Source organism: Phaethon lepturus, unplaced genomic scaffold, assembly GCF_000687285.1.
Source record: "Phaethon lepturus isolate BGI_N335 unplaced genomic scaffold, ASM68728v1 scaffold20028, whole genome shotgun sequence".
In the NCBI taxonomy this organism is placed as follows: Eukaryota; Metazoa; Chordata; class Aves; order Phaethontiformes; family Phaethontidae; genus Phaethon; species Phaethon lepturus.
The window spans coordinates 30,795-46,394 of NW_010558517.1; the positions used below are offsets into that span (position 1 = coordinate 30,795).

The 15,600-nt window shown below is 39.8% G+C and overlaps 1 protein-coding gene across 1 annotated transcript in view; it reads right to left on the minus strand.

Moving 5' to 3' along the window:
• The window catches only part of INPP4A (inositol polyphosphate-4-phosphatase, type I, 107kDa), a 50,648-nt gene that overhangs the window by 24,069 nt on the left and 10,979 nt on the right, over positions 1 to 15,600 (minus strand). Inside the window, exons 10-16 of the mRNA XM_010293096.1 lie at positions 10,741 to 10,871; positions 10,282 to 10,386; positions 9,367 to 9,475; positions 7,659 to 7,673; positions 4,899 to 5,082; positions 3,323 to 3,541; positions 1,899 to 2,175 (exon numbers count right to left, since the gene is read on the minus strand). Coding sequence (XP_010291398.1) covers positions 1,899 to 2,175; positions 3,323 to 3,541; positions 4,899 to 5,082; positions 7,659 to 7,673; positions 9,367 to 9,475; positions 10,282 to 10,386; positions 10,741 to 10,871 — 1,040 coding nt within the window. The remainder of the gene's footprint in view (positions 1 to 1,898; positions 2,176 to 3,322; positions 3,542 to 4,898; positions 5,083 to 7,658; positions 7,674 to 9,366; positions 9,476 to 10,281; positions 10,387 to 10,740; positions 10,872 to 15,600) is intronic.

A 15,600-nucleotide genomic window follows, 5' to 3' on the forward strand; every position in this document is an offset into this window, starting at 1 on the left:
TTTTCATAGTATTTAACTTGTTTCTATGTCAAAAATACTGACCATTAATTAGTAACTACATGTGATGAGAACATGATCAAGTACTTGGCTTGTGTGGGCACACAATAAGCTTCCCAAGTGCAATCCAAATTGCTCACTAAGCCCTACGAACAATGTTTGCACCAGATACCTAAGAAACAGGATTCCCTCTCCAGAATTTTTTAAGTTACATTCACCCAACATGGGTTGACAGTCAGACTTCAGATCTAGTCCTTACACTTAGGTAGCACTGGGAAATAGCAGCAAGCCCCTTAGCTTTAAAGCTTGCTACACTTTTTGATTTAATGTTTCTGTCCCAGGTGCTGTGAATTAAACAGAAAGATTTTTTTCCTATTTTGGAGGAACAGCAGGGAAAGGTTACAGAAACTCTTGGCACAAACAAAACCTTTAGTAGGTAAGTGCAGCTAATTCCACTTTTATATGGAATAAGTGTCAAGATCCAGAGTAGACTTAAAAGATCAACTGAAAATTAAAGAAAATTATTTCAGCATCAAATTGCTTTGGGAAAAGCTTCTGATATCACTGACTACAGATTTTTCTTATTCTATTTAATATTAAAAATCCACAACATTAAATCATTGATATGAAGGTGCATTGAAGTTTACTGATAAAACTTTCATGTAAATACATACAAAACTTCATGTAAGCTAGGTGGCAAATAAAAACATTTAAAGGTATCAAACTAGTAGAAGATATTTAGTCAAAGATTAATAGAGAGCACATTCTGAAACAAGAACCAACTCTCCTATTCCTTTATAATAATCAAAAATGTCAGTCTAATCTAGAAAAACATGGTCATTTAAGATACTAAGGAAATCATATGTAACATGCAAAAAGCTATATAAAAATATATTAACATTTATTTTAACTTCCTTCTTGCTTTCTTTTTCTTAAGGTACTGCCTTCCACTGCAACATTAACAATGGGATGGACATGAAGTCACAGACGCACGTAAGGGACAAAGGGCCATCAAACGATAAGACAGAACAGGAAAAAGGAAATGAAATCACAAATCGACCTTTTTAGAGCTTAACTTGGCACATCTGCTCTATTAAGTGGCCAAATCACAGTGACCACATGGAAAGAATGTGAGAGTAAATCAAATAAGTACATATGTAAATGAAATAATTCTGAAATTTAATGCACAGCTGCCAAACTGTCAACCTAAACTGATATCTTTCATGCCCATGCTCATGACATTATGCTGGATTCAATCCACACCCACTTTACCTCAAATTTTGATAGGATTACTCCACTGAGAGCTTGCACTGCCAATTCCTACCTTCCAGCTACAAGAAGTCTAACTAATTGAGTGCCTCAGCACCACAGCTTTTGAAAATCTGGGTTAAAATTTGCTTTAAACTCCAGTACGTTCATCCAAGTTCAGCTCGGTCTAATGGGACTGCTTGGCTCCCCGCCTATGCTTTGGCAGCCCAGCTGGAACTGTCAGTGTTGCAGTAGTGCCTGCACTTCTCTCATGTTTTATTTATCTTTTATAGAGGTTCACTGTAATAAGCTTTGATTGCTGCAAAGGAGCTGAAGCCAACAGGAAAGCTACCAGAGGTGATGTTTGACATATGTTAACCCAAACACCTGTTTTACCAGCTTAAAACACCCAGTGTGTGAAAACCAAATGCCACTGTCATCAATGGATTTGGCAATGATTTCAGTGGGATCAGGATTTCAAAATAAGTAATGGGCTTAGCAGCTCCCAGTACACCACCAGCCCTTTCTGCCTACATCAGTGCTTAACACCATCACTGAACTAAAAACACATGGAAGGATGTAACGGAGGCTTAGGAATGATGCCAGTGCGCAGGAAGAGAGCAGCAGTGAGAAGCAGTGTCCGGCATACGCACTTGTCTTTCTGAGAGAATGGCATGCACAGGATGGTGTGGATGAAGGTGGTGGTGAGGATGATGAAGGTGGTGAGGATGATGATGAGGTCTCATTTAAATCTTCTGGATTTATCCAGTAGGCACGAGTGTCCCGATTACCTTTCTTACTAGTACAGCTGATGTCGCACTGGAAAACATCTTCACAGCTGTCACTTTGCAAGCGCTCCTTCTGGAGAAGTTTGTCCACTCTCTGTATAATACACTCCAGACTTTTGTCAACATTCAACCAAACTTTCTCCTTAAAAGAAAATATTTCTTTCTCAATTTAAAAAGAAAAGAGACATTGGGTAACAAATCCATTGACGATATATTTCATCCTGTGATTCTAGTCACAATTCCTCTGCACAGTTTCCTCTGGGCTATCACATTTACATTTGTGCACACACAAACTCTGGATATATAAATAATGTATACCAGCATGTCAGCAACATGTAGCGACATGACTTGTGTGGTAAATTGCAAAGCTATTTTCTAAGTAAATTTGCTGAACAATTTTCAGTGCCTCTTCCTGCACTATTATTCCAATTTCCAGTTGGCACTATTCTTTATTCTTGAAACTCATGTTTGACATAATAATTGTATACAATCACACATCTTTTTTCCTATATGACTCAGTGAATAACAGATAAAATTACTGTATTGTATTACTACCTAAATGACTGAATTGGCTTTACTCATATCTCATTATTATGAATTTGACTGTAAGTCAAAGTATGCCAAAACAATTAAAACTAGCAAGGATCCATTTCCAAAATGAATTTGATCTCATTTATAAATTGATATTTCACTATATTAATAATTGTTTTAATTAATCTTGACTATTTTTGAGATTTAATTCTCTTCTGTTTATATTACACAATAAGAGAATTTACACAGCCCAATTCTTTCATTGGCAGCGTGGTAAGAACAACCATTTAAATCCTTTGTGCAAACAGTTTTAAGATGCTGTTTGTAATCAAAACAGAGATGGATTGCACGTGCTAAATATTTAGATGAGAATAAAAATAGGAAGGCTAAATGGTATAGCTAATGCACACACAATATGCTTTATTTTGGAAAAGTGTATGAGCCCATTGCTGTATGGTCATTTTTTTTACTTTACAAGCTATTTACTTTCCCTTGGAACCAAATTCAGAAAAGCCATGCACCTACTGCAAAGATCTCCACTGTTTAGGAGACCCAGAAATATTTATTAAGGCCTGTTGTACCCCCACGCCAAGGAGTTACTGAGCACAGGATGGAGGGAGTGTCTTTGCTAGTTGACCAATGCCTCCAAAATACTCACCCTATGCGTATCTGGCAGTTACAGAGCTTATAAACAAAAGCACACAGCAAACAAAAACTAAAAAGAAGAAAATATTCATCACTCCAGTAAGCAAACGTACCCATTCCTCTTCATGCCAATCCACCTGCAGAGAAGATCGGCTATTTCTTCCTGTCCATCTGGCCACAAGCGTATCTTGATCATTCCTCAGCATCACTTGCTCCCCTTCTCCAGAGGTTGGAGATGCTTTTGAAGCTATGTAGTCTGGTCTTGCAGCATTCAGTCCATGTATTGAATTTGCCAACAGCTTGCAGTCACAAACTGTGACAAGTTGCCGGGTCTAAAAGCAATAAACTCCCTGTACTTTAACACCTTTTTATTATTCCGTACATAATTTATACTATATCTTTTCTCAGAAAATAAAAAGAACTCATATTCTGTAAAGGAAACTAGCCATTGTTCAGGAGTCTCTAAGGTGCCTTTAAAATAATTTCAAAGAATGGCCTTAAAAAGCAATATAGGATACCAAAACACAAATGGTACATTTCCAAAGTCTACTACTATGTTAGTATACAGTTGTTGAAAACTTCACTAACAGATGTGCAAGTCAACTTTATTTGCACTTCACTCTCCTTTTGATGAAAGCTTAGAACAATGTGCAGACATTTTTATACGCCACACAATAGTTCCCATATCAGAGAGACCATGCTTACCCTTCACCATCCTGTCTGAAATCATAACAAGACTTAAGAGAGGGGATGAAGAAAAACCCACTAATCAATGCAACTTGTTCCCTGTCTTATTTACTAGTGCTGTACTAAAGGATTTCTATGAGTTATGTGAATATGAAAAGTATCAGGCCTGCATGTCTATAAAAAAACCCAACAACAAACAAGCCCTTACTGTGTTATATATACATGTTGTCCAGCTGCAGAAAATCCCACAGATCAGTTATACACACTGTACTCATTTAGAGTGAATATTATAATAAATAATACATTTCCATGGGGTCACATTCTTTTTTGCATTCTACAAAGTTGTATGCCTATCACCTCCACTGGGACAACTTATGGCAAGCTGATTGGCCATCACTGCCATTTACAACCTTCAGATCTGCTTCAGGGACAGAAGAAGTAAGTAAAACTGTATTTGGTTTTTTGTCCCTGTAAATGAGATTGTGTTCAGCTGTGGGTCCAGTCTGGTTTCTGTTAGAACCCATCAAGAAATAACTGATTCACATCACTCTAATTCAAGCAAAGACTGTGTCACCATTATTCCTTATTTCAGCAGTGGAAAAATACAGAATTGTTTAATTTACTTAAGTTTTGCCCAGTTGCTGCTGCTGCTGCTTGACAGATGAGTCAGAGGAACATAAAAAAAAGCAGGTGGTATGGAAAAAAGGGTATAAAAGAAAGTGAAGAATGCACATTTCTGGAATATGATGAATGAGTAGAGGGAACCAGAGGACATTGCTCTCCACTGCACTCTCAAGAGGAGGTGAAGGCAGGGGTGTGAAAAGTAGGAGACAACCTAAATAAAAAGCAGCAAATTTTAAAGGTTGGTCTGATTTTGCATTTTCTTTAGGACTGTGTATGTTACAATACACTAATGAACAAGGTAAAACAGATGTTTCAAGAAAATCTATTAAAGGTAGAGACAGAAAAAAAATACACTGTGGAAATGTATTATTCTCCTACCTTGTCTGCTAGAATGGCAAGTGTTCTTTCAAGACCATTAGCTGATTTATCCTTGGCAGCTCTTGAAAGCCTTTCTGCATAGTAACTGACTTGCGTTTTCAGGGTGTTGATTTGTGCAATAATTTCCTTTGCTCTAACAATGTCCTGTGGGATGTATATTATAGACTGGGAACTTGTTGAAGTGCTGAAAAAGAAAGGCTGATTTTAGGGGGAAAATTGATCTAGAGGTGGCTTTACAGTGGCATGCTGGGGAATTAATGGCAGACAACAAAAATTTACCTAAGCTAGCAATCAACAGTGAAAGGCCAGTGGGCAATTGCACAGCAGGAACATGATCCTAGAGCCTTCTCTGCCTTTACTGAAATAATTCAGTTGCAGATTTACTAATCCCTTATGCCAAGGGACTGTGGGCAGAGCTTATATACCAGAGGGACAGTTTTGCTGAGGAGAATGTGGGTGATAGATTTTGCCATCAGAGACAGAAACACTGTTTGCAGAGGCAGCTTACCCCACTCTCCTTCTCCTTATGACACAGACACTTCACTGAGGCCTGCTTTACAAACCTGTATTATCACATAGCTACTAGCACCATGAAAAGAAAACCTGCATTCCTTCCACACAGAAATGCCACCCAGATCCGTAATGCAAACATTGTGATATTAAAACAAAAACTTCTTCTGCTCATATATCCTTTCCCCTATTGCAGGCCTGATTAGTTACACCAGCAAAAGCAATCTTATGATATATAAAAACCAAAGTATGTCTCCAGGCTAGTCCAAGGACTCTGTCCTTGGTGTGGCTTCCATTAGCACACACTTACTATACTAAACTGGGGACATGGTACAACTCTCCCTATTATAAACTCAGCTGTAACAATATAAAGCAATACCAAATTTTGGCCTTTTCCAAATAATAATTGAAATAAACTATACCAATGAGGCATATCTTTATATTGGGATACTGCAGCTCCACTAAGACTGCTTACGTGGTGGTGGAGGAAAACAGTTCATGTCCTCTAAGTTTAGGTGTCTCCAGAAGTTGCTTATCCAGTCCAAGACAGATGCTTGGACTCCCTCTGCAACTGCTGGAGAGAGAATAGCACTTCTAAAGGGTCATTTAAGCCTACCTGAGAAGAGTCATTCATAAAAGCTGCCTTTTAGCTTAGAAAATTACTTTAAGTTGAAGCTGTGCCGCTAGTTAACTATTTGGAACCAACACACCACTACTCCCTTTGCCAGGCAATAAGCTGTTTTTTTCCTCCCAGTAGGAAAGTTATACAAAGATCAGGCCTTTACATCAGCTCCAACTGTGACAAGTGTGATGCCCATTCACAACATGACATCAAGCATGAGGTGACATCAATTGCATATTATTTAATTTTTATTCCCTTTTTCCAGTCATGATAGGCTTCAGCATAGTAACAGCACAGAATAACCTCCTGTTCACATCAATCTCCGCACTGGTCGATGGATACAGCTACGCTGAGAGACTACACTGAGAGGGAGTTTCTTTTCCAGGCACAGTTTCCTCAGATCATGACCTCTGAGGAGTGTGAATTCCTCTGCTACCCCTAGAGCAATGTTGTTAATATCTGCAGCGTGTCTGTGAGGTAAGACAGGAGGGTTGTATGGGGCATGCTTTGAAATCATTGCCACAAATACCAGTTGTCCCTTATCTGATACTAAGGCACTGGGGGAGTTTAATCCCACTTTCTGTCTGAGCTGCATTACAAGAAAAGATGGGGGATTTGTTTTCAAAGGATATAATGCAGAAGTGATTCTTGTCCTTATTTGTGTCCCTCTGGTCACCCACCTGAGTGGAGCAGAGAACAACCACTCCCCAGTACTGCTATGCCCTACAGCAAATTAATCTCAGTTTTTAGGACTTTCCCTGTGCATGATTTGTGCTCTCTATTGACCGGTGATCTTAGTGACAATTCCTCTGAGCAATTTCTTTCCACGACAGTGTGGTTAACATGCATAAAGACATATTTGGCAGGAAAGGCCATGCAGCATATTGAAATCTGATTTAGAATTATTACATTTTTCACCACAAACATTTGCTGGAATGATTAGGGGGAAAAATTTATAGTATAAAGTTCACGTATATTTACTTTCCAACCTGCAATTGCTTTTTCAAATGAACAGCTTTCATTTTACTATATCGGCAAACTGTAACACAGGGGTTCAACCTTTAATGTGAGTAATTTAGAGCAGAACTTCTGTGCTGTTGAACCATCAAGTAATGTTCCCTTTTCATAGCACTGAACACCACAACATGAAAAAAATAAGCGAAAGTTAAGTGAAACCGTTTAAATGAAGACATGGGTTACAAAAATATAAACCATGCCCAATCTGTCACCATAAAGATTTAAAAATACATAGAGTTATCTTAAGTATCTTCCACCTCTGGCAGAACATTTCTCTCTCCAGGCAGTTTTCACTGGAAATAACAGAGGAAAAGATACAAAATTCTTGTGTTCTGATCTTCAGCTTTCTAACTTATGATCAGAGAGAGCCAGGAAACTAGCTGTTCATTACAAACAAACATTGCAGATGAAATGAAATTTATTCACACATCATGTTCTACAAAGCAGCTACAATTATTTAGAGCACAATTAGGGATGCCATGATGCATGACATTAAAAAGCCCTGCACACTTTAAAACACACCAGATCTTTGCCAAAGAAAAGAAAGAAAAGTAAAATAACTCAAAGAACAGAAGCCCTCTCTACAGAACTCTCAGAAACAGAAAACTCACCAACACTCCTCATAACTGCTAAAAAAACAAAAAAACAAAATAAAATTAGCAGATTGTTAGCAAATACCAAAAGCAGAAAACAAAACAAAGGATGTTTGGGGACATAACTTGAGTCATCTTTTCAACAAGGCGGGTACATGACAATTAAACTTGTAAGCAAAAAAACCACAAATTGCCAGATGCCCATGTGTTGTTCTGGGGAAATGCTGTGGATGCACCAAGCACAGTTTTGCCAATGAAAGGAGAAAGAACTGAACAATATCTATGTAACAGTGAAACTGAGGAGATGGATCTCAGTTCTACTATACTGGCTTTTATGATAACATAGAAGTACTTTTATGATAACATAAAAGGAAAGTTATTCTTCACATGTTGAACCTGCAGTTTTCATGGACCCAGAAAGAACAGTCCTGTAAAGCTTAGAGGAAAAGTACTGGATAGAAGTTAAGTGCTCTGATCAGCTTAATTATTGGGTGTGGGGGGGAAGACACAGGAACTTAGATATTGCAGGAGTGTGGCCCACTTCAGCAGTTAAGCAGACAGGAGGAGGTTATTTCAGAAAGGAATAAATAGTATCAAAAGAACAGGAAGGGTGAGCCTAGCATACCAGTGTTTCCAGGTTTACAGTTTCATCTAGTCCCATCCTAGCACACTCTGTAAGTCAGGAATAATTACACCAGGCATATTTTTGCACTAATCTTTTTATCACTACATATCTAACTGATGTTCACAGGATGCTGCTATTCAATTCTCCACTGCCGAAACTAATTCTGCAGTTGGCAGAGCCTGGTTCCCATGTCAGTCCCTCCTCCTTATCAGCTCCAAATCCTACAAATCCTTTCTTTGAAAGGGTGTTATCAAGGTCTCCTTTTCCCTGGCTACAATGACTCCTTGTGATGCTGCTCTCATGGTTCCTTAAATTCTCCATTCTTCAGCAAAAGTAATGCAGACTCAGACACCTTTATCTCTTCCTTGGGAGCTGGAGTGAGTGCCATGCAGGTCTCTCCCTTTAGTGTATCGTGACGTTCCCAATTTCTGCCCATTCCTCTAGTACATATGATTGCACTTCCAGAGAGGTCACTAGACAGTCCCTGAAGACAGGACTGTGGAGGTCAAGTATCCTGCCAGTAGAGCAGAGTAAGGCCAGATTGAGAAGCCTAATCTCTGCATAAACCTTGAGGCAGTACAGAAAAGCCTTCAGCAATAGTCCCAGAACTAAACCCAAGCTGTCAACAAAGAATTTGCCTATTAGGCACAGCTGTGCTGTTCTAAAGAGAGTTCAGCAACAGGACCCTGAAGCTATGAGAGGGGTGAAAGTCTCCCTAAAATAATGGGTTGAAAGCATGATGTAGTGTAGTTGAGGAGGATCTACTGACAAATTTTCTAATCCACAATTGTGGCAGAACCCAAACCAACACCCAAAATAGCTAAACTAAATGAAGCAACAAGTATTCAGGAAAATTGATAATTTCACTAAAAAGACTATTAGAAAGGGCCCACGAGTAAACAAACAAATATGGTAATATAAGGGGAAAACTGTTTTCCCTCTCCTTCTTTGGAAAAAAAAAACATGGAATAATCTTCACATTGTATAGTAGAACTATTGAATGAAATGCAACAAAAACATAGAATGGATTTTCCAAATCACTGAGCATGGACCAGGATGAAAAGACATGATAACAGCTGACACAATAACATTCCTACTTACTGTTTCTTTGCCTCTTCAAATTTATGCAGCTTTTTCCGCAAGCCACCTGATTTAAAGCCTTGACAATGAGCTGCTGGTGCTCCTATGGTGACTATGTCGTAGTTCTGATCTGGGATGGACAAAAAGGACTTACAAATGAAAGCATGTCATCTTTACTGTGGACAAACAATTGTAGAAATTCAAAAACTACTCTGAAAGTAATCTTTGTAAAACTTTGTGCCAGTGGTTTGAAGGACATGGAAAACTGAATTGTTTTAGAGGACCTGGAAATCCATCAAGTACTTCCGAGGAGAAAGAACCACACTTCAGTGCAGGTCCTTTTTTTCTTAATCTAGAATACTGACAGTGAAAAAGAAGCCTTGAACACTGGTCTTCATACAAAACTTGCGATTACTGGAATACTTCACATGGATACATGGAACAAGTATGTGTCCACGTTTAGTGGGAATTACTGTTGAAAGAATGGAAAACCTACATTATTTATGAAGAAACAAGCTTGATGTGAACAAAATGATGTCGTTTTGCATAACTGTACATAACGGTTCCAGAGAAAAAGCGCACAAGCTTAACAACAAACAACAGTCAGAACCTTTGCTATTCTGCTACAATCCTGGAAAGAGACACAGCAGCTTAATCCAATATACTCCCTAGTACAAAGGCTGACTTGTGTCACCTAGGGTACAGTTAACTCCCGAACGTAGTTTTGCTACCTGTAGAATAGAGATAATTATACTTACACCTCTTCTTTTGCTAAGAGATTTGGAATCTGAGCATAGAAGGTGCTACAAAAATCCCAAGTAGCACTAGTACTACAGAGCAGCAGTTTGTAGAAACTTGGCTATATGGTTGACAAGGGAAATAAAAAAATGCAGAGAAAAGTAACAGAATAAGGAGAAGAGAAAAAGAACCAAATACCTGATCCTCCATCATCCTGGACTCTCATTCTCTGTATATGTAAATTTGTAGGAACAAATTCCAATTTTTTATCAGCTTTCAAGCTACTGGCTTTAAATGAAGGACCTGAGAAATACAGCAGAAAAGTAAGCATAAAAACCTTGTGCTTCTGCTAAAATATTCAAGGAGTTTCACTCGTCATTTGCTACATGCTGAAAGTAAAGCAAAGCATAAAAAAAAGATACATCTTTCTGTTACTGTTCATAATTGTTCTCTACTTTCAGGATAAAATAAGAGAATGAATAAAGCAGACAAATATTCCCAGATCATTAGCAAACTCACAATAAATGTTAATAAAGAAATCTAAAAATACTATTTTTTGTATATATGTATATACTAAAACATTCTGGGTTCCCAACTTCAGAGAAGCACTAACAATCATGGTTGAGAAGCATCACATTATTATGAAAAAAAAATCACCTTTATACTGGTGCAGGTCAGTTAGATTTTCTTGATAAGTTAAAATAATTGTTTGGTACTGAGTAACTATTTGTCGACGAAGACTTTCCCAACAAGGAGACAGTTCTCCCAATTCTTCTAGTTCACAAACCCTAGGGAAAAAAGAAAAAAAAAAAGGGAAAAAGAGAGGTGTTTAGCTCTGTTGCCCACTTCACCAAGAACAAGTTTCATGTTGTATCAATGTAGCACCATCCTCAGCTGACACATTCTCCATCCACTCTGCTCTAACCTACTCACCTGGGAGTACTTCCATACATAGAATCATACAATCATTTAGGTTGGAAAAGACCTTTAAGACCATCAAGTCCAACCATAAACCTAACACTGCCAAGTCCCAAAGCACAGCTGTTGAGCTCTACCCCAAGGTACACAGGTTCCTCACAGGCAGAATACACCATGTTCCCCCCAGGAGCCTCAGGTGTTGGTCACAACCAAAGCTTCTCACCTTTCTGCAGGAGCTCTCAAACTATATGATGGGCAAATGATGGGCACTGTCACCATGTCAGGTGATTTGCGAGAAGGAGAGGTTTGAGTCGCAAGATCTTGGTAGTGGTGGGGGCTGCAGGCGTGGCTTCTGTGAGAAGCTGCTAGAAGTTTCCCCTGTGTCCGACAGAGCCAGTGCCAGCCGGCTCCAAGATGGACCCACCGCTGGCCTAGGCCGAGCCCATCAGCGACAGTGGTAGTGTCTCTGGGATAACGTATTTAAGAAGCATAAAAAAAAGGGCACACAGAAATTTGCAGCCGGAGACAGCAGTGAGAATATGTTGGAGAAACACCTCTGCAGACACCAAGGTTGGTGAAGACAGGAGGCAGAGGTATGCCAGGCACCGGAGCAGGGATTCCCTTGCAGCCCATGGTGAAGACCATGGTGAGGCCGGCTGTGCCCCTGCAGCCCATGGAGCCCATGGAGATCTCCATGGAGATCTTCACCTGCAGCCCGGGGAGGACCCCACATCAGAGCAGGTGGGTGCCCGAAGGAGGCCGTGACCCCGTGGGAAGCCCATGCTGGAGCCGGCTCCTGGCAGGACCTGTGGACGCATAGAGAGAGGAGCCCAGGCTGGCGCAGGGTTGCTGGCAGGACTTGTGACCCTGTGGGGGACCCAGGCTGGAGCAGCCTGTTCCTGAAGAACGGCACCCGTGGGGGGACCCAGGCTGAAGCAGTTCGTGAAGAACTGCAGCCCGTGGGAAGGACTCACGTTGGAGAAGTTCATGGAGGACTGTCTCCTGTGGGAGGGACCCCAGGCTGGAGCAGGGGAAGGGTGTGAGGAGTCCTCTCCTGAGGAGGAAGGAACGGCAGAGACAACGTGTGATGAACTGACCTCAACCCCCATTCCCTTGTGCTGCTGTGGGGCAGGAGGTGAGGAACTCAGGAGTAAAGTTAAGCCCAGGAAGAAGTGAGGGGTGGGAGGAAGGTGTTTTAAGATTTAGGTTTTGTTTTCTCATTATCCTAGTCTGATTTTGATTGGTAATAAATTAAACTAATTTCCCCAAGTCGAGTCTGTTTTTCCCATGACGGTAATTGGTGAGTGATCTCTCCCTGTCCTTACCTCAACCCACGGGCCTTTCGTTGCGTTTTCTCTCCCTTGCCCAGCTGAGGAGGGCAGTGACAGAGCTGTTTTGGTGGGCACCTGGCATCCAGCCAGGGTCAACCCACCACAGGGCCTTTTTAGGCCACTTCACTGAACTTTGGTGGCTCTCAAATTAAATTGGAACTGTGACAGAGGTTAGGCAGAAGATTAGCACCTATGTGACATGAGGTACAAGGAATATCTGCACTGGCCAGGTATCTACACAATAGTTTTCAAGGCCAGGCAGGGAAGGCCTAAGAAGCGTAAGCATTAAAAAGGGTTTGGAGAGACAAAAGATGAGCCAACAAAACCTTCATCCAAGATTCTGCATTTTAGGCACTCAAGTTTCACTATAGGTAGAATAAAGGACAACTGGATACACCAGATACGCACAGGAAAACCTCTGGCTTTCCCATGGCACCCTGACTGCTAGGTTTTCAGTCACACATGGCAATCCTGTATTAAATACAGCTCCCCAACAGCACTGCTGAGAAAATATTCAATGTATTTCATGTCATGCTTGTATTACTGTCTTCTTGGATTAAGATATTATTTGGAATAAAGCAAGAAGGGAAGAAGTAAAAAAGTCAACACCAGACAGAATTCAACAGCACACTACCCCAGAAAAGGTAGAACAATCATCAAAAGGATCCAGCAGTTCTTTTTTGCAGTTCTCTCGATACCCCTAATCCATAGCTTCAATCAACTGTCTGTATATAATTTAAGACAGCATTTCACAGAACAATTCCCACTCCACAGTATTTAGGGTATTATCAAAAGGAAGCAAATTTCCAAGAACAACACCAGATTGATTTGCCAATAGGAAACAGTGTAAATTATACTTATCAGTGACTTGGAAAAAGACACTTCCAGTTTCATCTTGTAAACTGCTTCTGCATAAGATGCTATTATGACTGCCTTGTCAAGCTCCCTGCTGAAAACTGGCCATGCATTTGAGCCCAGGTCTTCCTGAATTCACAGCTTAACACTTCAAGTTCACTTGTTTGTCCCATAGGGCTAAGACAGCAGGGGATGAGCATGCCATAAATTATTAGGTAGTCAAAGTATACCCCCAGTTAGATGTTTCTTTTCAAAGAGCTCTGTCCCAGAAGGGGTTTATGTGAAAGACAGCAGTTGTGATTATCCAAGGACATCTTAAAAGTCACTAGGATCTTAAGACAGAAGCAGCTGTGCTTGTGCAGCCGTCCGGCACTCCTGTGGGCTGCAGCACAGAGAATGGAGAAAAGAGCGCTTGGCTAAATCTGAGAGATCCTATGAATACAAAGTGTGATTGTGCATGTCATTGAGCGTCACCTCAACTGAACAGGGAGAAGAGGGTCTTTCTCGCTAATTACACAGAAGTCTTATTTACCTTTGAGCCATGCAGTTCAGAGCATACAAAGTTTTATTAGCAAGCACCTGGGCTGTTACTAACCCGTAACTGTATACACGGTATGTCCATCGATCTCTATTTGATCTTAGCAAGAGCCTCTGAACAGTCACATTTCATGGCTAGCACCTTAAGAAACTTCACTGTCTACCATCTTACAGAAAGCCACATCTTTTTTCGCCATTCACGCTAATTCTCTTCAAGTCCTTAAACTGCATCCATCACAGATGGTACCTTATGGGTAAGCTTGCAGACTCTTTACATTATTATGAATAAGTGCTTTTAAATGTACTGTGAGGAAAGCTGTAAGGAACCAAAGATATAAAATAAACAATGAATAACCCATGTCTAAATGTGTAACGGCATATCCCAAGCCCCTTCCCTCAAGGTTGTAGCAAGACAGTTATGCAAGATACAGCATTCACTCTCTAGAATCCAAGATCTGACTACTCTTAGTAAGTGCATGTCACTAAAACCCAAAACTCAACAGCAGAAAAAAAGAATCAATGTGAACTTCGGAAATTCAAACAGTCGTGTCGTGCATTAGTTTTTCGATACATTACAAAAAGTCACTGCCATCTTCCTGTGAGAATTTATCATTTTTGCAAAATATGAAAATACCTGAAAGCACCATAGACTACTTCTGCCTGCTCATATGTATTAATATAGTATTTTCTTTCACAATATCCCAAAGATATTGAAATGTATTAATAAAGGATAATGAGAGCATTAGATAGTTTTACTTTTAATTAAGGTCAGGCTTAGTTAGGTCTCTAGGAGTAGATTCAAACACAGCTAAAATAAAAACCCAGTACTCAAAAATACAGCTACAATTCTTTTACCACCCCAATCTTGGCTTTTATAAAGAATACACAAACCATTATGTTTGCAAACTACAGCCTACAAGTGTAGAGAAGTAAAACTCATTTATGAGTATGTTGCCTGGAAGAGAGTTAATTGCTTCAAAAAGAAGCAAATTCAGAAAAAACCTACAAAATGCTTAACAGATTTCCTTCTCGCTTGTACCTCCTAAAATGAGAAAAAGTCATTACTGTTCTACAGTGTCTCAGTTTACTTGCTTTTATTCTGTTTGTTTTCCATTCCAAACTACTCTTCTGTCTCTCAAAGCCATCTCTTAACACACTGAGTGGAGTCAGTGCTCCTGTCATCTACCTTTGCTTTGCTTTCATAGCACAGAAGTTAACCGACTTTTTCAAAGTTCACCTTCAAAGTGATTTGGATTTTTCTTCTCTGCCTGCTACTCTAATTACTCATTCCACTAAGCTGGTTTCTGTGTTGTCTCTGTACCTTTCTTAAAATTCTCAGCAGCTGGAGTTACTCCTCTTTCATTTATGCTGTCTCATCTATGCAAACTTCCCCCCACCTATGAAACATTGAGATATGTTTCATTTTTAATTCAACTTCATTTTTCTCTTTATATAAAAAATAAACTATGTTTAAAGACCAAAGTGAATTGAAGTATATAAATGATTATACATATAAAAAGATAACATATTCTAATGTGCTGGTCCTAATACAGTCACACAACTATGGAATAATATTGATACTTTTGGGAGAGGAACAGGTAACCCCTAAGTGCAGATAACTGCAGTGTGATCCTAAGTGTTCACTCCACCAACAATTCTCTCCCATCATAACCTCTGTATGTTCACATTACCCTACACTCAAGCCCAAACTCATCGCTCTAACATGAAATCTTATTCACTATAACTGTACAGTCAGCAGGTTGCTGCTTTTACTATTTTTGAGTCAATGCCTCTGTGCATTAACACAGATATATTCCTTGGTAACTCAATAACAGCCATATCACTGCTGTATTACTGCACAGGAAAACCAGTCCAA